Source organism: Myotis daubentonii, chromosome 10 (genome assembly GCF_963259705.1).
Source record: "Myotis daubentonii chromosome 10, mMyoDau2.1, whole genome shotgun sequence".
NCBI lineage: Eukaryota > Metazoa > Chordata > Mammalia > Chiroptera > Vespertilionidae > Myotis > Myotis daubentonii.
The window spans coordinates 74664409-74681691 of NC_081849.1; the positions used below are offsets into that span (position 1 = coordinate 74664409).

Here is a 17283-nt window from a genome sequence, read left to right on the forward strand (position 1 = left end):
ATCCTTGTCTGCTGCCATGCCATGGTGGTTCTCTCCTTGCTTGTCCACCAGAGTGACTGCTCTGAGGCACAGCAGAGGTCAGGGACCCTGGACCTGTAGGCATGTGGAATTCTGATCCTACCTTCACTCAACTTCCTGTTTTCCTTCCAGTGGGGACTTAAATACTTTTGCGATGGAAGAAATGAACTCATATGGAACCTGACTTGACAGCTTTTTTCCCCCTCTTTCTCCTCTGGACCTAATCAGATAATTTGGGGTTATAGTAGAAGGCCCTACCTTATCTCCTGGGACTACGGCTCTGAGCCAACCTCCCCACCCTAAGAAGGCCTTCCACAGTTGATCCTTCCCCCAAACATTTCACTTAAAGAGGAATGTCTATGGGTGCATTTCAAAGCTCTTAATACAACCAGGGTTACAAGGTTCCCCGAGAGGCACTGCCTGTCCTGGGTTTGGTATGACAATATGTTGAGAGAATTAGGAAGATCAGCTTCGTCATTTAATCTCCCCTTGTTCTTGTGTCGCATTCTGGCTGCCAAGCAGCATTCCCTGGCTCCCCGAGGCTGGGTTTTAAACAGAAACGGATTTTCTCTCTGTCTGGGTCTAAGGGAAGGTTTGAACTCCAAGAAGGAGAAATGTTCCCAGATTCTCCGGCGGGTGGCAGTGGTGGTGGGTGGGGTTGAGAAAAGGGAGTCTCGTTGGGCTCTCTGTGGATGCCATGGCTCAGGTTGGGGGCAGAGAGGTGCAATATTTGTTTTCCGTTTTCTTTTCCTTTGCTACAATCCCCTTCTATCCTCAAGCCTTTAACAACGTTTTATAAAACTGGTGTTTGCTATGATTTAGGAAATTAATGGAAGGGAAGGCCTGTGGCCACACTTGAGGGTCTGTTCAAGGCAGCAGAGTGGCAGCCTGGACCAGTTGGCTGAGAAAAACTTCGGGAGTGGTCCAGGGAAAGTGCCAGGAGCAGTGACAGCTGCAGCCAGGACTGTGTGAGAACTGCTCAAGGATGACCCCCGGGAAGGGAAACTGGTCAAGGCTGAGTGTCCTGCATTGGCCCGGGTGAGAGGGTGTGTTCTTTGGCTATTAAGTGGAATAGTGACCCCTGAAGCCTTGAGAACTTGGGAACTTCTGGGCTATATTTAGGTATTAAAAACTCTTTAAATTAAGACAGCTATGTTTCTTATTCCTCCAGCCACCGGCTCTATTCCCAAGCCTCCCCACCCACCTCCTCTGACTCTTATGATGTTTCTGTAAACGACTTCACATTCTGAACAAAGAAGATAAACTGAGCTTCTCCGTGAAGTTTAATTTTGTCCCTGTCCTTCTTCCTATGATGCTTGTAAACAAACAAACAAACAACAAAGGAAATATCCCCAAGTCCCAATCAACACATGCCATTATAGTACAAATACTCCATCATAATAAATATCTAAGGTAGAAAGATAAAAATATAAAGGTAATCTGTTTACCTTATACATGACTTCCTTCCTTAACCCAAATTACTTTATCATTATTTGTTCCCTGTTGACATGTACCTATGCCCTGAAAATATACCACCACGGGAGCCAGTCAAGGAAACTTACTTTCTATTGGGACTCCGTTCGACAACCAGCTAATTCTGGGTTTGGGGTTGCCGTTAGCTCTGCAGATCAGGGCCCCGTCCTCTCCTGGGGACAGCACAAGATTTTGAGGTGCCATGATCCAGTATGGAGCCGCTTGATTGAGGAAAGAAAAAAAAACACACAAAAATGTGAGTCAAATAAGAATTCTAGCTAATTTAGTATAATGACCTACTTTAATAAAAAGCATTTTGCAGAACATTTGTTAGTTTTATTTTTTAGAGTGAGTAGGTTTATAAGTGATGCTTCAAATAATACTTCAGGTTTTCAAAAGAATGTTTAAAGAGACTCACTGATATCTAGGTATTATTTCTAAACCTTTTTGATATAATTATTATGTGTTTTACATTAACTAATCATACATCAAAAAAGCCACAGATTTATCCAAGGGTGTAGAGCAATTTATAGGTACAGATAGGACTGAAAAAATAAGAATTTAAATGCTGAGCCTCACAGAATATATGTCATTATAAAATGAGGAAGCAATTTTTAAAACTTTGCAATTGTGAAAAGTTGCAAGGTTAATATACAGTGTTCCCACAAGCCCTTCACCCAGCCTTCTCTAATGTTAGTATCTTATATAACCATGGTACAGTTATCAAAACAAGAAATTAACATTGGTGCAGCGCCATTAACTAAACAACACCCTTTATTAGAACTTCCCCAGTTTTCCCACCGTCTTATTTCTGTCCCAGGACCCTGGACACCACATCGCATTTACTTGTCATATTTCCTTAGTTTCCTCCAATCTGAGAATTTCTTGGTCTTTGGTGTCTTTCATGACGTTTAGACTTTTGAAGAACACTGATCAGTAATTTTGTAGAACGCCTTTCAACTTGGATTTGTCTGTTTTCTCACGATTAGACTGAGGTTTTGGGTGATGGCTCTTCTGATTACATCATATCAGGGAGCACGTGATATCAACATATTACTGGTTGCGTTAATCTTGATCTCTTGGTTAAGGTGACGTTTGCCAGGTTTCTCCGCTGTAAAGTTAGTATTTTCCTGTTTTCCGTACTCTATTTACTTAGTGAGGCACTAAGGTCAGTCCACATTCAAGGGGAGGGACCATAAGCTCCATCTCCTTAAGGGAGGAGTATAAAGAATGTGAAGACATCTATTAAAACTGCCTCAGTAAATTATTTTCTTTTGTGGCGGGATAAATACCTTGAGGCTATACAAATATCCTCATTCTCCTTAAGGTTTCATCCACTAATTTTAGCACTCATCACTGGCTCCTGCCTGCAGCAATTGTAATGGCGGGATTCTAATGGTGATTTTCCATGTCCTTCATTCTTTCTACATTTATTAGTTGGGATTCTTTTGTAAGGAAGATTTGAGGAAGCTATTTTTAATCTTATTTAGATGCACAATAAGTATAAACAGCAATGAGAAGAGATTCACAGTTATCATGAATGTTGATATAAATTTACATTTATTATTATTGAAGAATATAATGGAAGGCATACGAATTGGAGATTTAGGGCCTCGCATGAATGCAAGAGCAATACATTTTAAACAATGATATGTACCTTTCACTGTGACAGAAATGGTGTGATGGATGACTCCTAATGCATTTTTGGCTATACACTGGTACTTCCCCGAGTCTGCTTCTGAAACCTGAGTGATCTGCAGAGTTTTCTGAAAGTTCCTATAAAATGTCCGGTTGATGGGTAGTGTTCCATCTTCTTTTATCCAGTAAATAACTGGGGTAGGCCTGATAAGATAAATAAAGGATGATGACACAAAAAAAGAAGTTACCTAACTGCTTTTGAGGGTGAAATTTCATGCAAGTTTATAATAAATGCTTTATATAAAGCTAATGAGAAGCCTATAGGTACTTTAACTAGCATCACACTTTTATAAATAACGCTCAGAACCTTATGTTTAAGGCTATCAGCTGCCATTTTCACATAAGCAGAACTAAACTACTTTGTGGCACACCATAAACTTTGACTGCAGTGGTGCGGTGAGTATGCCAGCACGAGTTACTTTACTGACGGGACCTAAATGTTTTCTTCCAAGTTCTTGTCAATGAGGCACTCTTGGAAAATTTTACATGAAGGTACTATGCCAATCAAAAGAATTACCGTGAAATTAATGATACTGAGTTAGATTTATTTTTTTTTTATCAGCTAGAGTTAGAGATGCACAGAGAAAGAGATGATACACATAATTGTGCCCAGGAATTTTTTTTACACACATTTCCACGTCAAATGGAAGAACTTTTTTATTTCAAAGAAGGCTATCTGGTAATGTAAATGAAGTAATTAGAGAGATGGTGCTGTTTCCTTAATGTCATTATTATTTACTAGAGGCCCGGTGCACGAATTCGTGCATGGTGGGGTCCCTCGGCTTGGCTGGCAATCAGGGCTGATTGGGGCCCATCTCATCCAGTCCTGGTTGGTGCTGATTGGGCCAGCCGGCCAGGGGGGAGGGACTGTGGGAAGTTGGCTGGCTGAGGGAGGTTGGCTATGGGAGCACACTGACCACCAGGGGGCAGCTCCTGCATTGAGCACCTGCCCCCTGGTGGTCAGTCGCATCATAGCTACCAGCCAGTCGTAACGGTCACTTAGGCTTTTATATATATAAAGATTTTAAAATATTATACCAGTTGACAAGAAGAGATTAAACTCATGTATTACACCATTTCTCAAGGTGTTTCTTATTCAATTATGAAGTATAAAGACCAATGAAAAGCCAGAACACAGGCTTAGAGTTAAAGATCTGCTTTCAAGTGCCAGCCCTGTTCCTAAATTGTTCTCTGACCTTGGCTCCTTGGCCTCTTTGGGCTTCAGTTTCCTTAGCTGCCTTCCTGGGGATAATAATGCCTGACTCGATCAAGTGGCTTTAGAAGCTTTCCATGAGGGTAAAATAAAAATCCACTCGACGCAAACATTTACTAGGCACGGAACTAGAGACCAAGCATTGAGTTGTGTGTTGGGAAGATAAAGATGAAGAAAGAATGATCCAGGCCCTCAGGCAGAGCACAATATTTGTCATTAGAAATGCTAGTGGGATTAATTGATTATTTTAAAAATTGATTTTGATATATTTGGTTAAATAAAAATAATTTAACACACACACATATATTTGATGACACGGTTTCTAAAATAAGGCATGATGTGAATATAAAAAGAGGCAAAAATGTGAAATCATTTTGAAAAGCTGAAGCTACCATGCACACGTGGAATCGGATAGTACACTATGGTGTTTCCTTACAGTCAGATTAATCTGCATCTCCTATGATCTGGAGGTGAGAGGGCAGTGGGGGTAGAAGAATGAGATCACAGCTTTGCTACGTCATGAACTGCTCTGGAGGCCTGCTACTCCACAGGGCAGGTGTTAAGAATTAGAAATATTTTTATTCTATGAGCCTCATGTTTATTGATTTATAAGTGATAGAGCCCCAATCTTAGTTTTACAGCATTTTCCAAGCTTTAAAAAAAGTTTTGGAAGTTTGATGCAATTTCCAAATACCAACCATATTTTAGATTTTTACGTAATATATCACATGTGGGAAGGAGAATCACTAAATTGTGAGAACGGGTCTGTCTGCTCCCAAAAGGTTGAAGGTTGGTAGATTAAACCACTTTTTAACACAATGGTGAAGAAAACCGCAAGGGCTTTGTTTTTTGTGTTTGTTTTTTTATTCTCCTGGGGAAGATACATACTTAATGAATCTTTAAATGAGGGCTTTGCTAGCTTTCAGGTACTTGAGAAACCCAGTAGTGTGCAGTGTGCTTTCCTGCTACGGCCAGCAGAGGCTCCATTCATTCCTAAAGGCTGGTTCTGGGAAGGAGACGGCTGAGTTATCAGCACAGATCAAACATGTGATCACAACATGTTTCTGAGAGTCTATTCAATGCTTTCAGCATATGTGCCCCTATCAATGGTACTTGCTCTGTGCCATGTATCAGAAGGGACTAGGGAGAAGTTTGTCTCTAATGTGTACCTAATGTAACAGTTGTTCTTATAGCTGAGCGAGGCCTTCCTGCAACTCCTGCCAAAGGGCACACAGGTTCTAGCGGTGACATCGATTTTGACGAGACATTTGCAAAGAAGCTGGGCTTGTGACTTTACAGTAGGAAATAGTGCAAGGAACACTGTGCCAGTTCTGAGGCTAGGCCCTAAAAGGCTGTGTGTGCTTCTATTGTTAGAAGAATTAGCCTGGGCTGGGCTGCTAGAGGGATGTGAGAAATTCAAGGCCAAGAGCTCAGCTGTGCAGCTGACAGCCAGCATTACACCCTCAGAACTGTGAACCCATAGCTGAGCCACCTAGTAGACACATGAGCAGGCTCAACTTAAATCAGCTGGATTAGCCCATTCTAGCACAACCTCCCTGCAGACCTGCAGAAAAATGATTAATGATATATATAGCTATTGTTTTTAAGCCATTGAGCTTTGAGGTGGTTTGTTATACACAATAGCAAAATAATACACCCTAATTATAATTGTAGCAATCATAAGGTGATAACTGATACTTATTTCATGAGGAACACTATTATATTAAAAATGTTTTAATAATATGAGATTATATGGCCTATTTTGGAAATAATTCTCAGATATTTCTTGATGCTTGATGGAATTATATAAGACAGTGACTCTTCCTATGATGTTAATACTTCTCTACCAATTGATTCTGCTTTTACAAGAAATGTACACCAAGACACAAAGTATTAACTCACAGTCCTTCTGCAATGCACTCTAACGAAAGAACATTCCCTCTTAATTCCTCTTTGTTACTTGCATTGCCTTGTGGAGTTAAAAATGTTGGTGGCCTCTCTCTACTTGATTTAGCTGCAAACGAGAAAATCAATATGCATTAAAAGTTATGAATATGTATTTCTAGAAACACAGTTCACTGCCTAAAAATCTAATCCCTTTTCAAAACTACTTAACATTGTAAAATTTGTTAAACTACACATGCACACTCTTTGCCTTACAAATAGCCATTGCTCACTTAGCCACCCAGGAATAGGAAAAATTTTGGTTGCATAAACACTAATAGTAAGAACTAGTTTCCTTTCGTATATTTTCTTAATTTGTAATATTTTTAATGAATTTTTTGTGTACAGGTAAATTTTCACAATGCAGACATAGAAAGGAAAATCATGTTCTCAAACTAAACATCATGTAAAATTAGTGCTCAAAGCAAAATTAGCTGTCTACTTCCTAGAAGATGTTAGATTTTTCTGAGGGTATGACTGTGGAAGGGCTATTTTGGTTTCCACCAGGGACAACATTACACTCAATTCCATTGATTAGTTATGGAGATAAATCTGTGGCAGATGTCTAATATATCAAAGTCCTCAAACTGCAAGGCTTATAGAAAACAACACAACACAAAACAAAATTAGAAAGTTACTAATAGAGGTCTGGCAAGTTTTGCCATGAATTAAGACTAATAATGGAGTTAAAGAAATTGAAATTGGTTTCCTCAATGAAAATATAAAGAGGGCTCAAAGCAGAGATCTCTGGGAGATGTATATAGGCCACCTTCTTTCTCATGGGGATATTGCCTAACTGTGGTCTTATATTCTGGTGAACTCTGAGAAAAACTTAATGTAGAAAGCAAACCATATTCTGATTCTGTAGCCCTTTATAGTTTTCAAAACTTTAATGCATTAACTATTTGATGCTCACAAAAACTGAATACTGTAAAATTATAGTTTTCCTAAGATTTTAAAGTTAGAGGCAATCTTACTCCTCTGAAATCACTTTGGGAATGGTTTTGAGGCCTATGTCTTTCAGGAGTATATTACACTAAAAATAAAATAAAACAGGAGCTGTGGAATGTCTATTCTGGTGATTGATAGAACGTTAATGTTTTTTTACTTCATACTCAAAGGTAAAAAAAATAATGCAGCAGAAATTCTGCCTTCTAGATAATTAAGAAGACCCCATATCCAGAATCCCTAATTTTCAATGATCAATTCTGTACCTGAAATCCACATTTCCCTTAAGGAAATCAAATTCTTTTCTTTTCGGAAGAATGAAGTTAAATGCTCTATTTTGTAAAAAATTACTTCTACTTCAGATAATGACTGGGTTTTAAACAAAATTGAGAGAAATACTGTTGCTAATTATACGATATTCATAATGTCATGTGAAAACAGATGGGAAGTGTGATGACTTGCAATAGAAACCCACTTACTGTTAGTTGCTAAAGGTTACTAAGACGGTGAAGAGCTAGTATTCAAGCAGGTTAATGCACTTTGCCAATTATTTAGTTCATGAGAAAAATTTATGAACAAGACAAAAAATGAAAAATCTAATTCTGAACACACATGAACATTTTTTCCAAATTATGTGAAATGATTCTTTGCATGAAAACAGCTATAATAATTTTCATTATTATACATACAACATGGAAAATGTTTTAGTGGCATGTTTGCAAGCTTATAGCTAAATTTCACAAGAAACATACATTTATTCTAGTGGTAACTAGGAATTTCATAAAGAAATAAGGTTAAATAGCCATGGAGGTGAAGTTAGTGAACTAAATTCTACAATGAAGGAGAGATTATCAGTTACAATCACCATAACTCACCACCATAAACCTCAGTGTCACTCAAATTAGCAGCTATAGTGTCATTCAATTCATCCACTGAAATAAACAGAATATTATGAAGAATGTAAAAAGTAGGGGAGAAGGTATTGCAAGAAAAAATACTGGGCAATGAAAGCAAACACATCCAGCTACGCTGACCAAGTGCCATCCCTACCAACTAAAAACAGTGCTTCACATTGTACATGACTAACTCATTAATTTACTCAGTCACCCCTAACCAGCATTATGTGAACATATAACTGAAGCTGTAGGTGTGCCCACTGAAGGCCTCATGGGGCATAAATCACACGCAAATGTGCAGAACTTCAAGTGAATTCACAAAGCTATCAGGAAAACTATGCAGAGTATTTAGGGTATATATGCATGCTCTTTATAATTCATATGGCAGCACTTTAGTCACTATATTCACAGGTAGTTTCCTGATTAATGAATCCGTTTACTTAAGTCAGTAGCACTTAATGGTTAATATGTTTTACACATCATTGAAAGGCAGATTCAGGGAGCTAAACACTTACCTAAGATCACCTTCACAGAAATAGGTTGCTTCTGCTGTATGGTCTGAGTGTGGTTAAATCTGGCGTAACAGATATAGTCTTCGCGGGAATCCTCTGGGAGAACATTGGAAAAATAAAGGTCTCCATTCAGACCCTGGGAAACCCTCTCACTCTGTGGAAGTCTTTGAAAGGCTGGGGAAAGGCAGAGAGACAGCCGGACCATTCTATCATTAAAGCGACCACTTTCCGAATTAGCAAGACAAATGTATCTACCGCTAGTTCTATATATTATTAAATCTCCAATTGTACCTGTGGGCCCCAATTTCTCTGGATTAGGACAGAGATGAGATTAGAGCTGTACAGTGAAGTGTTTTATTAAGCAAGTGTAAACCAGAAAAAAAAAAGAGTTTGTGTGACTTTCCGTAATATTTAAGTTAATCCCTAACTATGCATATATACACACATGCCTTAGAATATGCATTAAGGACGCTTATAAGGATATTAACCTGGGTTTCATCTTCACAAATGGCCAGACATCAAATACTGTGAGAGCACCTACCTGTGAACTAGGCCCTGTGCAGGTGTCGGGCATAACAGGATCCTTACCCTGTCTGAGCTTGTCTAACTGAAGAATCAGGCAAGCAAAAGGGCAATTAACAATAGGGTGCAATAATGACACTATTTAATGCTGCAGACATGCCTCTCAGAAGCCCGCCTCATCCAGCCTTCCTTACCTCCTCTGCTTTCTCTTTTCTGAGTTACTTAGCACCTTCTAACATACAACATATTGCATGTGTCATATCCATGGCTTACTGCCTGTCTCCCCGTGCCAGAATTCAAGTTCCAGGGGGACAGAGACTACGCCTGCATGTCTACCGAGGTAGCACTGAAGCTGCACCTTGCCCTGCATAGGAGCTCCCTAATTAAATCAGCACCTGTCGGCTTCGTGTTTAACCATGTACTTCCTCTCAGGTCCAGTTGAGAAACTGTCTAGCTCAGGGGTGGGCAAACTTTTTGACTCGAGGGCCACAATGGGTTCTTAAACTGGACCGGAAGGCCGGAACAAAAGCACGGATGGAGTGTTTGTGTGAACTAATATAAATTCAAAGTAAACATCATTACATAAAAGGGTACGGTCTTTTTTTTACAATAGTTTTATTCATTTCAAACGGGCTAGATCCGGCCCGAGGGCCGTAGTTTGCCCACGGCTGGTCTAGCTTCAGGCATGAAGGGAAGCTTTTCTAAGTTGATGAAGGATGCAGGGAGGTGAGACCACTGAATTTACACTGGGCTGGCTAACATGCATCCTGAAGCTTCTGACTCAGTCCACAGAGTCTAGACTGGGAAAATTCTTCAGCTTTGAAGTGAAAGAACGAGGAAAAATTGCACATCCCAGGCCCTGGGCCAGGTTGTAGGGGACCAGAGGATTTCTCCAGTCAGAGTCACCGCTGTGTTCCTCCTGCAGGAGGTGCCCCATCTAACATTTCACAAAAGGCAAACTTATGGTCCAAAGCCTGCAGCTCCCTTGGGCAGAAAACATGGCGGAGACATGTGGAGCCAGAGCCAGAAACAGGGCTGGTTACCCATGTTAACAAAGTTTCTGGTCAAGACGCAAATTTGGCTGGTGATTGTAAATTCATGGTTTTGAGTCACTCATCCCTAGGGAAAGAATTGTTTTAAAAATAACTCATAAAAATAATGTACATTTATTTAGTGAATACAGAGAGTCAAAGATAAGCATGCATTTATTCTCTTCCATTTCTCCTGCTGTATTTTATTACTGACGGTGGTCAGTAGATCAAATTAAAGTGCCCACTGAATTCCTTTGCGTTACATTTAAAAAAATGTATGCAGATAGAATAACTTGATAATGTCATCTTGCAAGAAGGATGCTATCCAGGTCTGAATTTTTCTCATATTCTAGGTGCAATTTTATTTGAAAGATCCAGATGATAAACCAACAGTCTAAAATGTATGTAAATGACATAGCGAGCAGTGCAATATGGAAAAAAAATTAGTTATTTATTTAGATGATTCTGAAACTATACATGTATCTTTACTAAGTGAAAAGGTCATCATTTCTGAATAAGAACCAAGGACCAAATACTGGCCTCCCTTGGCAGTGACATTTAGATACTGTTATTCTCAATGTCATACACCAGACATTCACATTTGATTTATTGCTTATTCTTTCAAAATCAGTAAAAGCAATAATGGGAAAGATATGTTTGCTCATTTACTCATGTATATGTTTATTTTCCATTTCTTCATGATACTTTCTCTGAGTGCTTTCAAATAAGAGTCAAAATGGAAATTAGATGTTAGAGCTAAATTTTATCTTTGGTAATATCTACAGCACGTGACTTCAGAAGAAATCACGTCATTGAGAATAAAATATATTCCCAACAAATATTTCGCTTGCATTGCCACCATTACACCTAGAGGACTCCTGTCAAGGTCAACAGGAACCTCCATGTTGCCCAAATTCAGTAGTCATTTCTCGGTCAGATCAGAAGTTATATGATTTACCAGCAGCATTTGAAACAGTTGATTATTCTGTCTTTTTTTTTTAAAAAAATTATCCTTATTGTTGAAAGTATTAAAGAAATCCCCCCCACCACCACCATTGCCCCCCTCCGCCCTGCTCCTGCCCCCTCCCGAGGCCCTCATCACACTACTGTCCGTGTCCACGGGTTATGCATATAAATTTTTTGGTTAATCCGTCTTGTTCTGTCTTGTCTTGTTCTGTCTTCTTAACACTCTTTCTTTGCTCTCTCTTTGTTCTCATCTTACCACAGTGACAGCTCCTTCTCGTCTATTTTGCTGGTTTCTCCCTAAATTCTTGGTTCCCGGAGGGTGCCTGTTCTCAGTCCTCCAGGCGTTGCTCTGACCACCTGCACTCTCTCCCTCCCGCCCTGCTCTCCTCCAGCCCCTGGCTCTAAGAAACTCCTAAGTCGAACACTGCTGACTGGAGCTCTGAATCTTTTTCTGACTCTTGTAGCTCTGACTCCTGCTGGGCATCTCCCCATGGATGTCTCATTAGCGTCTCATGTTTAAAGTCCTGATTTCTCACGTTTAAAGTCCTGATTTCCTGGTTTCCCAGCAGAACCATGTGGGGCCCATCTGTAAGGTAACATGCTAACCCCGTGGTCGGCAAACTGCGGCTCGCGAGCCACATGCGGCTCTTTGGCCCCTTGAGTGTGGCTCTTCCTAAGCCTTAGGAGTACCCTAATTAAGTTATTAACAATGTACCTACCTATATAGTTTAAGTTTTAAAAATTTGGCTCTCAAAGAAATTTCAATCGTACTGTTGATATTTGGCTCTGTTGACTAATGAGTTTGCCGACCACTGTAATAACCTATTAGTACAGGAGATTTTGGAGGGTGGAGAGGCAGAGCAATAAAAATGTCCCACAAGGACAGGGACAGGTGGACAAATGTTAAACTGCCTAATGGATTGTTACTTCATGTCTCTGTGCTTTGGTTTCCTCATCTAAAAAGTAGAAAGAATAACCAGATATACTTCATAGGGTTGTTGTAAAAAACTGATGAGATAACCCATGCAAAGTCCTTAGCAAAGGCACTTAATAAATATCCAATAAGTATTAGCTGCTATTGGGGGTAAAAAAAACACACAAAAAGTGGGGAAAAAATCAAACAGCTTGATTTCCTCTCCTCTATGGGCTTCTGCTGTTTCGGGAAAGGACATGACAATTCCATTTTACCAGTTGTTCAGTCCTGTAGTTATCTTGGATTCCTCTCTCTCATGACTCCCATTCGAACCTCAATAAATCCTAGCGGTTCTACCTCCAAATCCAGAACCTGACCATGTGTTACCGACTGGACTGCCACTACCCGAGTCTGAGTCGCCATCAAGTCTAGAGTAGAGCAGCGGCCTCCGAACAAGGAGGCCTACTCTCCCTTTGTCCTCTCTATTGTCCACACATGAGCAGAAGTGATGTTACTGCTGTTCGTTTTGTTTCGGGTAAAGTCACTCCCTCAATGTCTCCTACGTCATTCAAAGCAAAACCAAAGCCCTCTGCACTGAGCCCCTGGGCTTTTCCAACCGTTCCTATCACTCTCCCCTTGGACTCACTGAGTCTGGCCCCACTGGCCTCCCTGCTGCCTTTTACACACACCAGGGTGCTCCTGCCTTACAGGCTTATGCCAGGTTTTTCCTTTGCAACCAAATATTTAGGGGCCTGTTTTGCTCTCATTCCATTAATTCTCTGCTTAAAACTCTGCTGATTTTCCTTCCTAGTGCTGATTGCTGACACATACTTTCAACAGGCATTTATTGCCTGCTTCCTTCTCCACGCCCATCTATTCCTACGGCATAGAATATAAGCTCGGGGAGAGGAGGGAATTGGTTTGGTTTATTTAGAGCAGTGCCTGGAACATAGTAGGTGCTCAACAAAATCAAATGAATGAATGAAATGACATTTATTCCAATGAGCATTTATTTTTCCTGGGCATCTCTAAAACATTTTATAAACATTTTATGAATCACAAGAGATAACAATTTGTTTCGACAACAAATAATTGTCAGACTCTCGAAGAAAGAAATTCATATTATTAAAACTTACAATTATCCATCCAGAATATTATAGCTGGTGGTAATCCAATTGGAGGTCTGCAGGGAAGTACCAAAGACTGGCCACTTCGAAGTGTGATTGGTTCAAGTTTTTCTTTGGTCCACAATGGTGACCCTATGATATGAAATAACAACTTCTAAGTTATTTCTGGATAGAAAAAGAGCACTAGAAAGACAAACTAAACTTTTGGGAAAATTGTAACTCAGCATTTGTGTACATTAAGATAACAAGAAAATAAATTTTAAATACAGCGTTGAAAGTAAAAAAAAAAGAGAGAGAAAGACAATTTTCATTCTCTGCCATTATTAGTATAAATTCTGAGTCAGTGATTCCAAGCCTAAGTAAGAACTTATATTAAATAAATCATTAAGAAGATACCTAATAATTTCATTACAAGCATGTTCTTTACAAAAGAATGGAAAACGCTTAAATGGCCAAAGACTTGTAAAACAAATAACATAACTATACACCTACACCTTTTAATATCGTACAGTATTATATAACTATACTTATTGATAAAACTGATGTGAGAATATACATATCGTAGTTAAGTCAGAAAAGGTTATAAAATAGTACTTCAGAATGAGCTCATTTTAAACACATACAAACATATCTAGAAAAAAAAGCAGTAATTATTTTCTTGAATGGAAGAATTCATGAGTAACTTTTAAATTTATTTTTTATTTGGAATTAATTTTTTATATAATGAACATATATTACATATGTAATTAAAAAAGCTTTTAAAATGATTAGAACTGCCAATGGTCATTTTTCTTGAAATACATGCTCTTGCGCTGTTGAGAGGATTTGGGTATAGAACACTGTAAAAACAGCCACGTAATAGCAAGGTAGTGAGGCCACTCGATTTCTACCTGAATTTTGAAACAAGAATGTTTTAAAAATATAACACACCTCACCACCCATTTCATACTGAATTTATTCCATCTGGCTGTAGGAAGTTTGTTCATACATACAATACATAAAAAAATCAATAATTAGATCAATTTGGGAAAGAAACACTTTTCTTACTCCGGGTGTTTCGTTTTGTTTTATTATTCTGGACCTGTATAAAAGACATGCTAGACTGACAAAGAATTAGGCTGAGGAACTTAGGGTAAAGCGGAAAGGAGCAATGATTTTTATGCAAAACAAAGTCAGATTATTGGAATCAATGCTGTTACTAGTATATACTCGTCATAGTATCTGGATGACGTAATAGATGCTGAGTCTCAGAGCCATGCTTTAAAAGCGCCACCTGTTGGTGGACAGGTCCCACTTACTGGACGGACGAACAACGATGTTGTTAGAAACTGCAGCTCCACGTTCGTTCCTGGCTGTGCACTGATAGACCCCTTCGTAGGTCTCTGCTTTCCCTTCGCTCATAATGTTCATTATGAGGGTTCCCGAGCCAGCCTTCATGGTGACGAGAGGGTCTTTATCTATGTCAAAATGAGTCCCGTTTCGGGTCCAGGAGAAGCTGCCCAAGGCATAAAAACAGGACTACGTACTCTTTAACAAGTTCCTAGTCGTTTATGCGTTTTCAGAAATAGTTATTAGATTTTGATATTCCGTAAAAGTGCAATAGGCTTCACACCTAAAACGTTTCATTGAATCATGACTTACAAAAGAGTGACACATTTTAAGGTACATGTCTTTATTAGAACTACCCCAAATCTGACTCAATAAAGAAATCATGCACACAAATTGCCTGTCAGTTTTCAAAGGAGGCCTCCTAGGCACACTATCTTAACGCTTCATTAGCATTTTCATTGTCAACTCCGTTGTTCATAGAGTTGACCTATCTACAACAATTTGCTCTGGGCTGAAATGTGACAAGGAAGGCCTTCACAAGTAATCAGACAAGTTTCAAATGGCCAAAGTGCAAAGTGTAGGATGGGAAGAAATACTAGTTCAGTGGCATTGTAAATGTTGGTTATTAAAAGTGGTAAATCTATACATAATGTATTTTGAGAAATGTTTAATTCTAGAGATAATTTCTATAAATTCCATAGGCAGTATTTCAAATTATCAACTGAAATTCTTCTTTCTCAGTTTTATTTATATAGAAGATTTTCTTATATAAAAGTCATAGTGCTCGTGTAACTAAACACTTTATAACTAGTCACAAGGGCCATGCTCACACAAAGGGATACATCTCTAAACTTCACTGTTTTCCAGGACCGCTTGGATTTCCCTTCTCACTGCTCTCCTTGTAGTAAGAGTTGTGACAACTGCTAGGGTGGGAGGCAGTGTGGTGGGTGCCACTGGCATGTACTCAGTACAGGTTGGAGATGCTGCTAAATAACCTACAATGCCCAAGACAGCCCCCATTCCCACAACAAAAAATGATCTGTCCACAATATCAATAGTGCTGAGATAAAGTACAGGTAAAACTAAAGGGAACTCCACCAAATTATATCATGTTAGGGCTTGAGTGTTAGAGTGTTTCTAATATGTCAGACTATATTGTTTTGAAGCAAGCCTTTGATGAAAGATTTTTATATACCTCAGTATTTAGTATACATTTATTTTTCCCTCAGGTGCTAGTCTGTGCTCGTTTTGTAAGGCCAGCAATAGACAAATTCAGAAATAAAATATCTGAGATTCAAGACGGTGGCAGATTAGATGGACGCCATACTCACCTCCTCCCAGGACCAAACTGGAGTTTTAACTGAAGTATAGGAAAATCACCCCAAAGAACCAGCTGAAAACTAGCTGGAGAGAAGTCTGACAGCCAAGGACTTGGAGAGGAGGACACACGGAAACTGGTAGTAGGTACAGAGGTACCAGAGGGATGGCAGGGCACTCACAGGCAGCAGCTGAAGTTCTAGAAGGATATCTCAGCTGTGCGAGGGCTCCCCTCAGAAGTGTGGGGTCTAAACCCCAAGCCAGACTCTCCAGGCAAGAGTGCCAGAACTCGGAAAAAAGCCTACAATAACATCTGGCTGGGAAAAGCAGGAGGTTTCTGTCCCCAGGGAGAGATGGCTAGAAATGCGGGCACCCTCTTAAAGGGCCAAGGCACAAAATTTAATTTGTAGTCACTCATCCTGGGATCAAGTGGAGGGAGGGCAGAGTGGACTAGAGCTGTGTGAGCAGAGTCTGGGGTTGGTGGCACTGGGAAGAGAGCTGAGAGGTCAGCCACCAGGATCCCTGTGCTGAGTCATTCCCCTACGCGGCAGAAGCCATCTTTCTCAGGCAAAACATTCCCCTCCATGCAGCATCAGCCTGGGGGGAAGCAATATCTCCAACAATTGGAAGCGCTCTCATACCACCCTGTGGACCTTCTTACAACCATACATAAGAATAGCAAACTCAAAATGGATAAAAGACTTAAAGGTTAGACTGGAAACCATAAAAATTTTAGAAGAAAACATAGAAGTAAAATCTCAGACATTCCACTGAATGGGAGAACATATTTGCTGATACATCTGATAAGGGGTTAATATCCAAAGTTTATAAAGAACTCATGCAACTCAACACCAAAAAACAATCCAATTAAAAAATGGGCAAAGGACCTGAATAGACACTTCTCCAAAGAGGACATATGGATGGCCAATAGACCTATGAAAGGATGCTCAAAGTCACTGATCATCAGAGAGATGCACATTAAAACGACAATGAGGTATCACCTCACACCTGTCAGAGTGGCTACCATCAACAAATCAACAAATGACAAGTGTCGGTGAGGTAGAGAAAATTGAACCCTTGTGCACTGTTGGTGGGAATGCAGATTGGTACAGACATTGTGGAAAGCAGTATGGAGTTACCTCAAAAAATTAAAAATGGAACTGCCTTTGACTCAGTAATTTGACTTCTTGCAATTATCTAAAAAACAAAACAACAACCCCAAAACACTAATTCAAAAGAATACGCGCACCCCTATGCTCACTGCAATGCTATTTAAAATAGCCAAGATTTGGAAGCAGCCCAAGTGTCTATCAGTAACGATTGAATAAAACAGCTATGTTACATTCACTCAATGGAATATTATTCAGCTGTAAAAT

At 39.6% G+C, this 17283-nt stretch overlaps 1 protein-coding gene across 34 annotated transcripts in view; it reads right to left on the minus strand.

Moving 5' to 3' along the window:
• Positions 1-17283, minus strand: part of NRCAM (neuronal cell adhesion molecule) — a 246870-nt gene that overhangs the window by 45617 nt on the left and 183970 nt on the right. For 26 of the 34 annotated variants that reach the window (XM_059712821.1, XM_059655682.1, XM_059655680.1 and 23 more), the window contains 7 exons: positions 14560-14756; positions 13271-13393; positions 8706-8876; positions 8170-8226; positions 6305-6416; positions 3149-3333; positions 1581-1712 (listed from right to left, as the gene is read on the minus strand). In XM_059712821.1, coding sequence (XP_059568804.1) covers positions 1581-1712; positions 3149-3333; positions 6305-6416; positions 8170-8226; positions 8706-8876; positions 13271-13393; positions 14560-14756 — 977 coding nt within the window. The remainder of the gene's footprint in view (positions 1-1580; positions 1713-3148; positions 3334-6304; positions 6417-8169; positions 8227-8705; positions 8877-13270; positions 13394-14559; positions 14757-17283) is intronic. The other 8 variants (XM_059655684.1, XM_059655683.1, XM_059712846.1 and 5 more) reach the window with 1 other exon arrangement.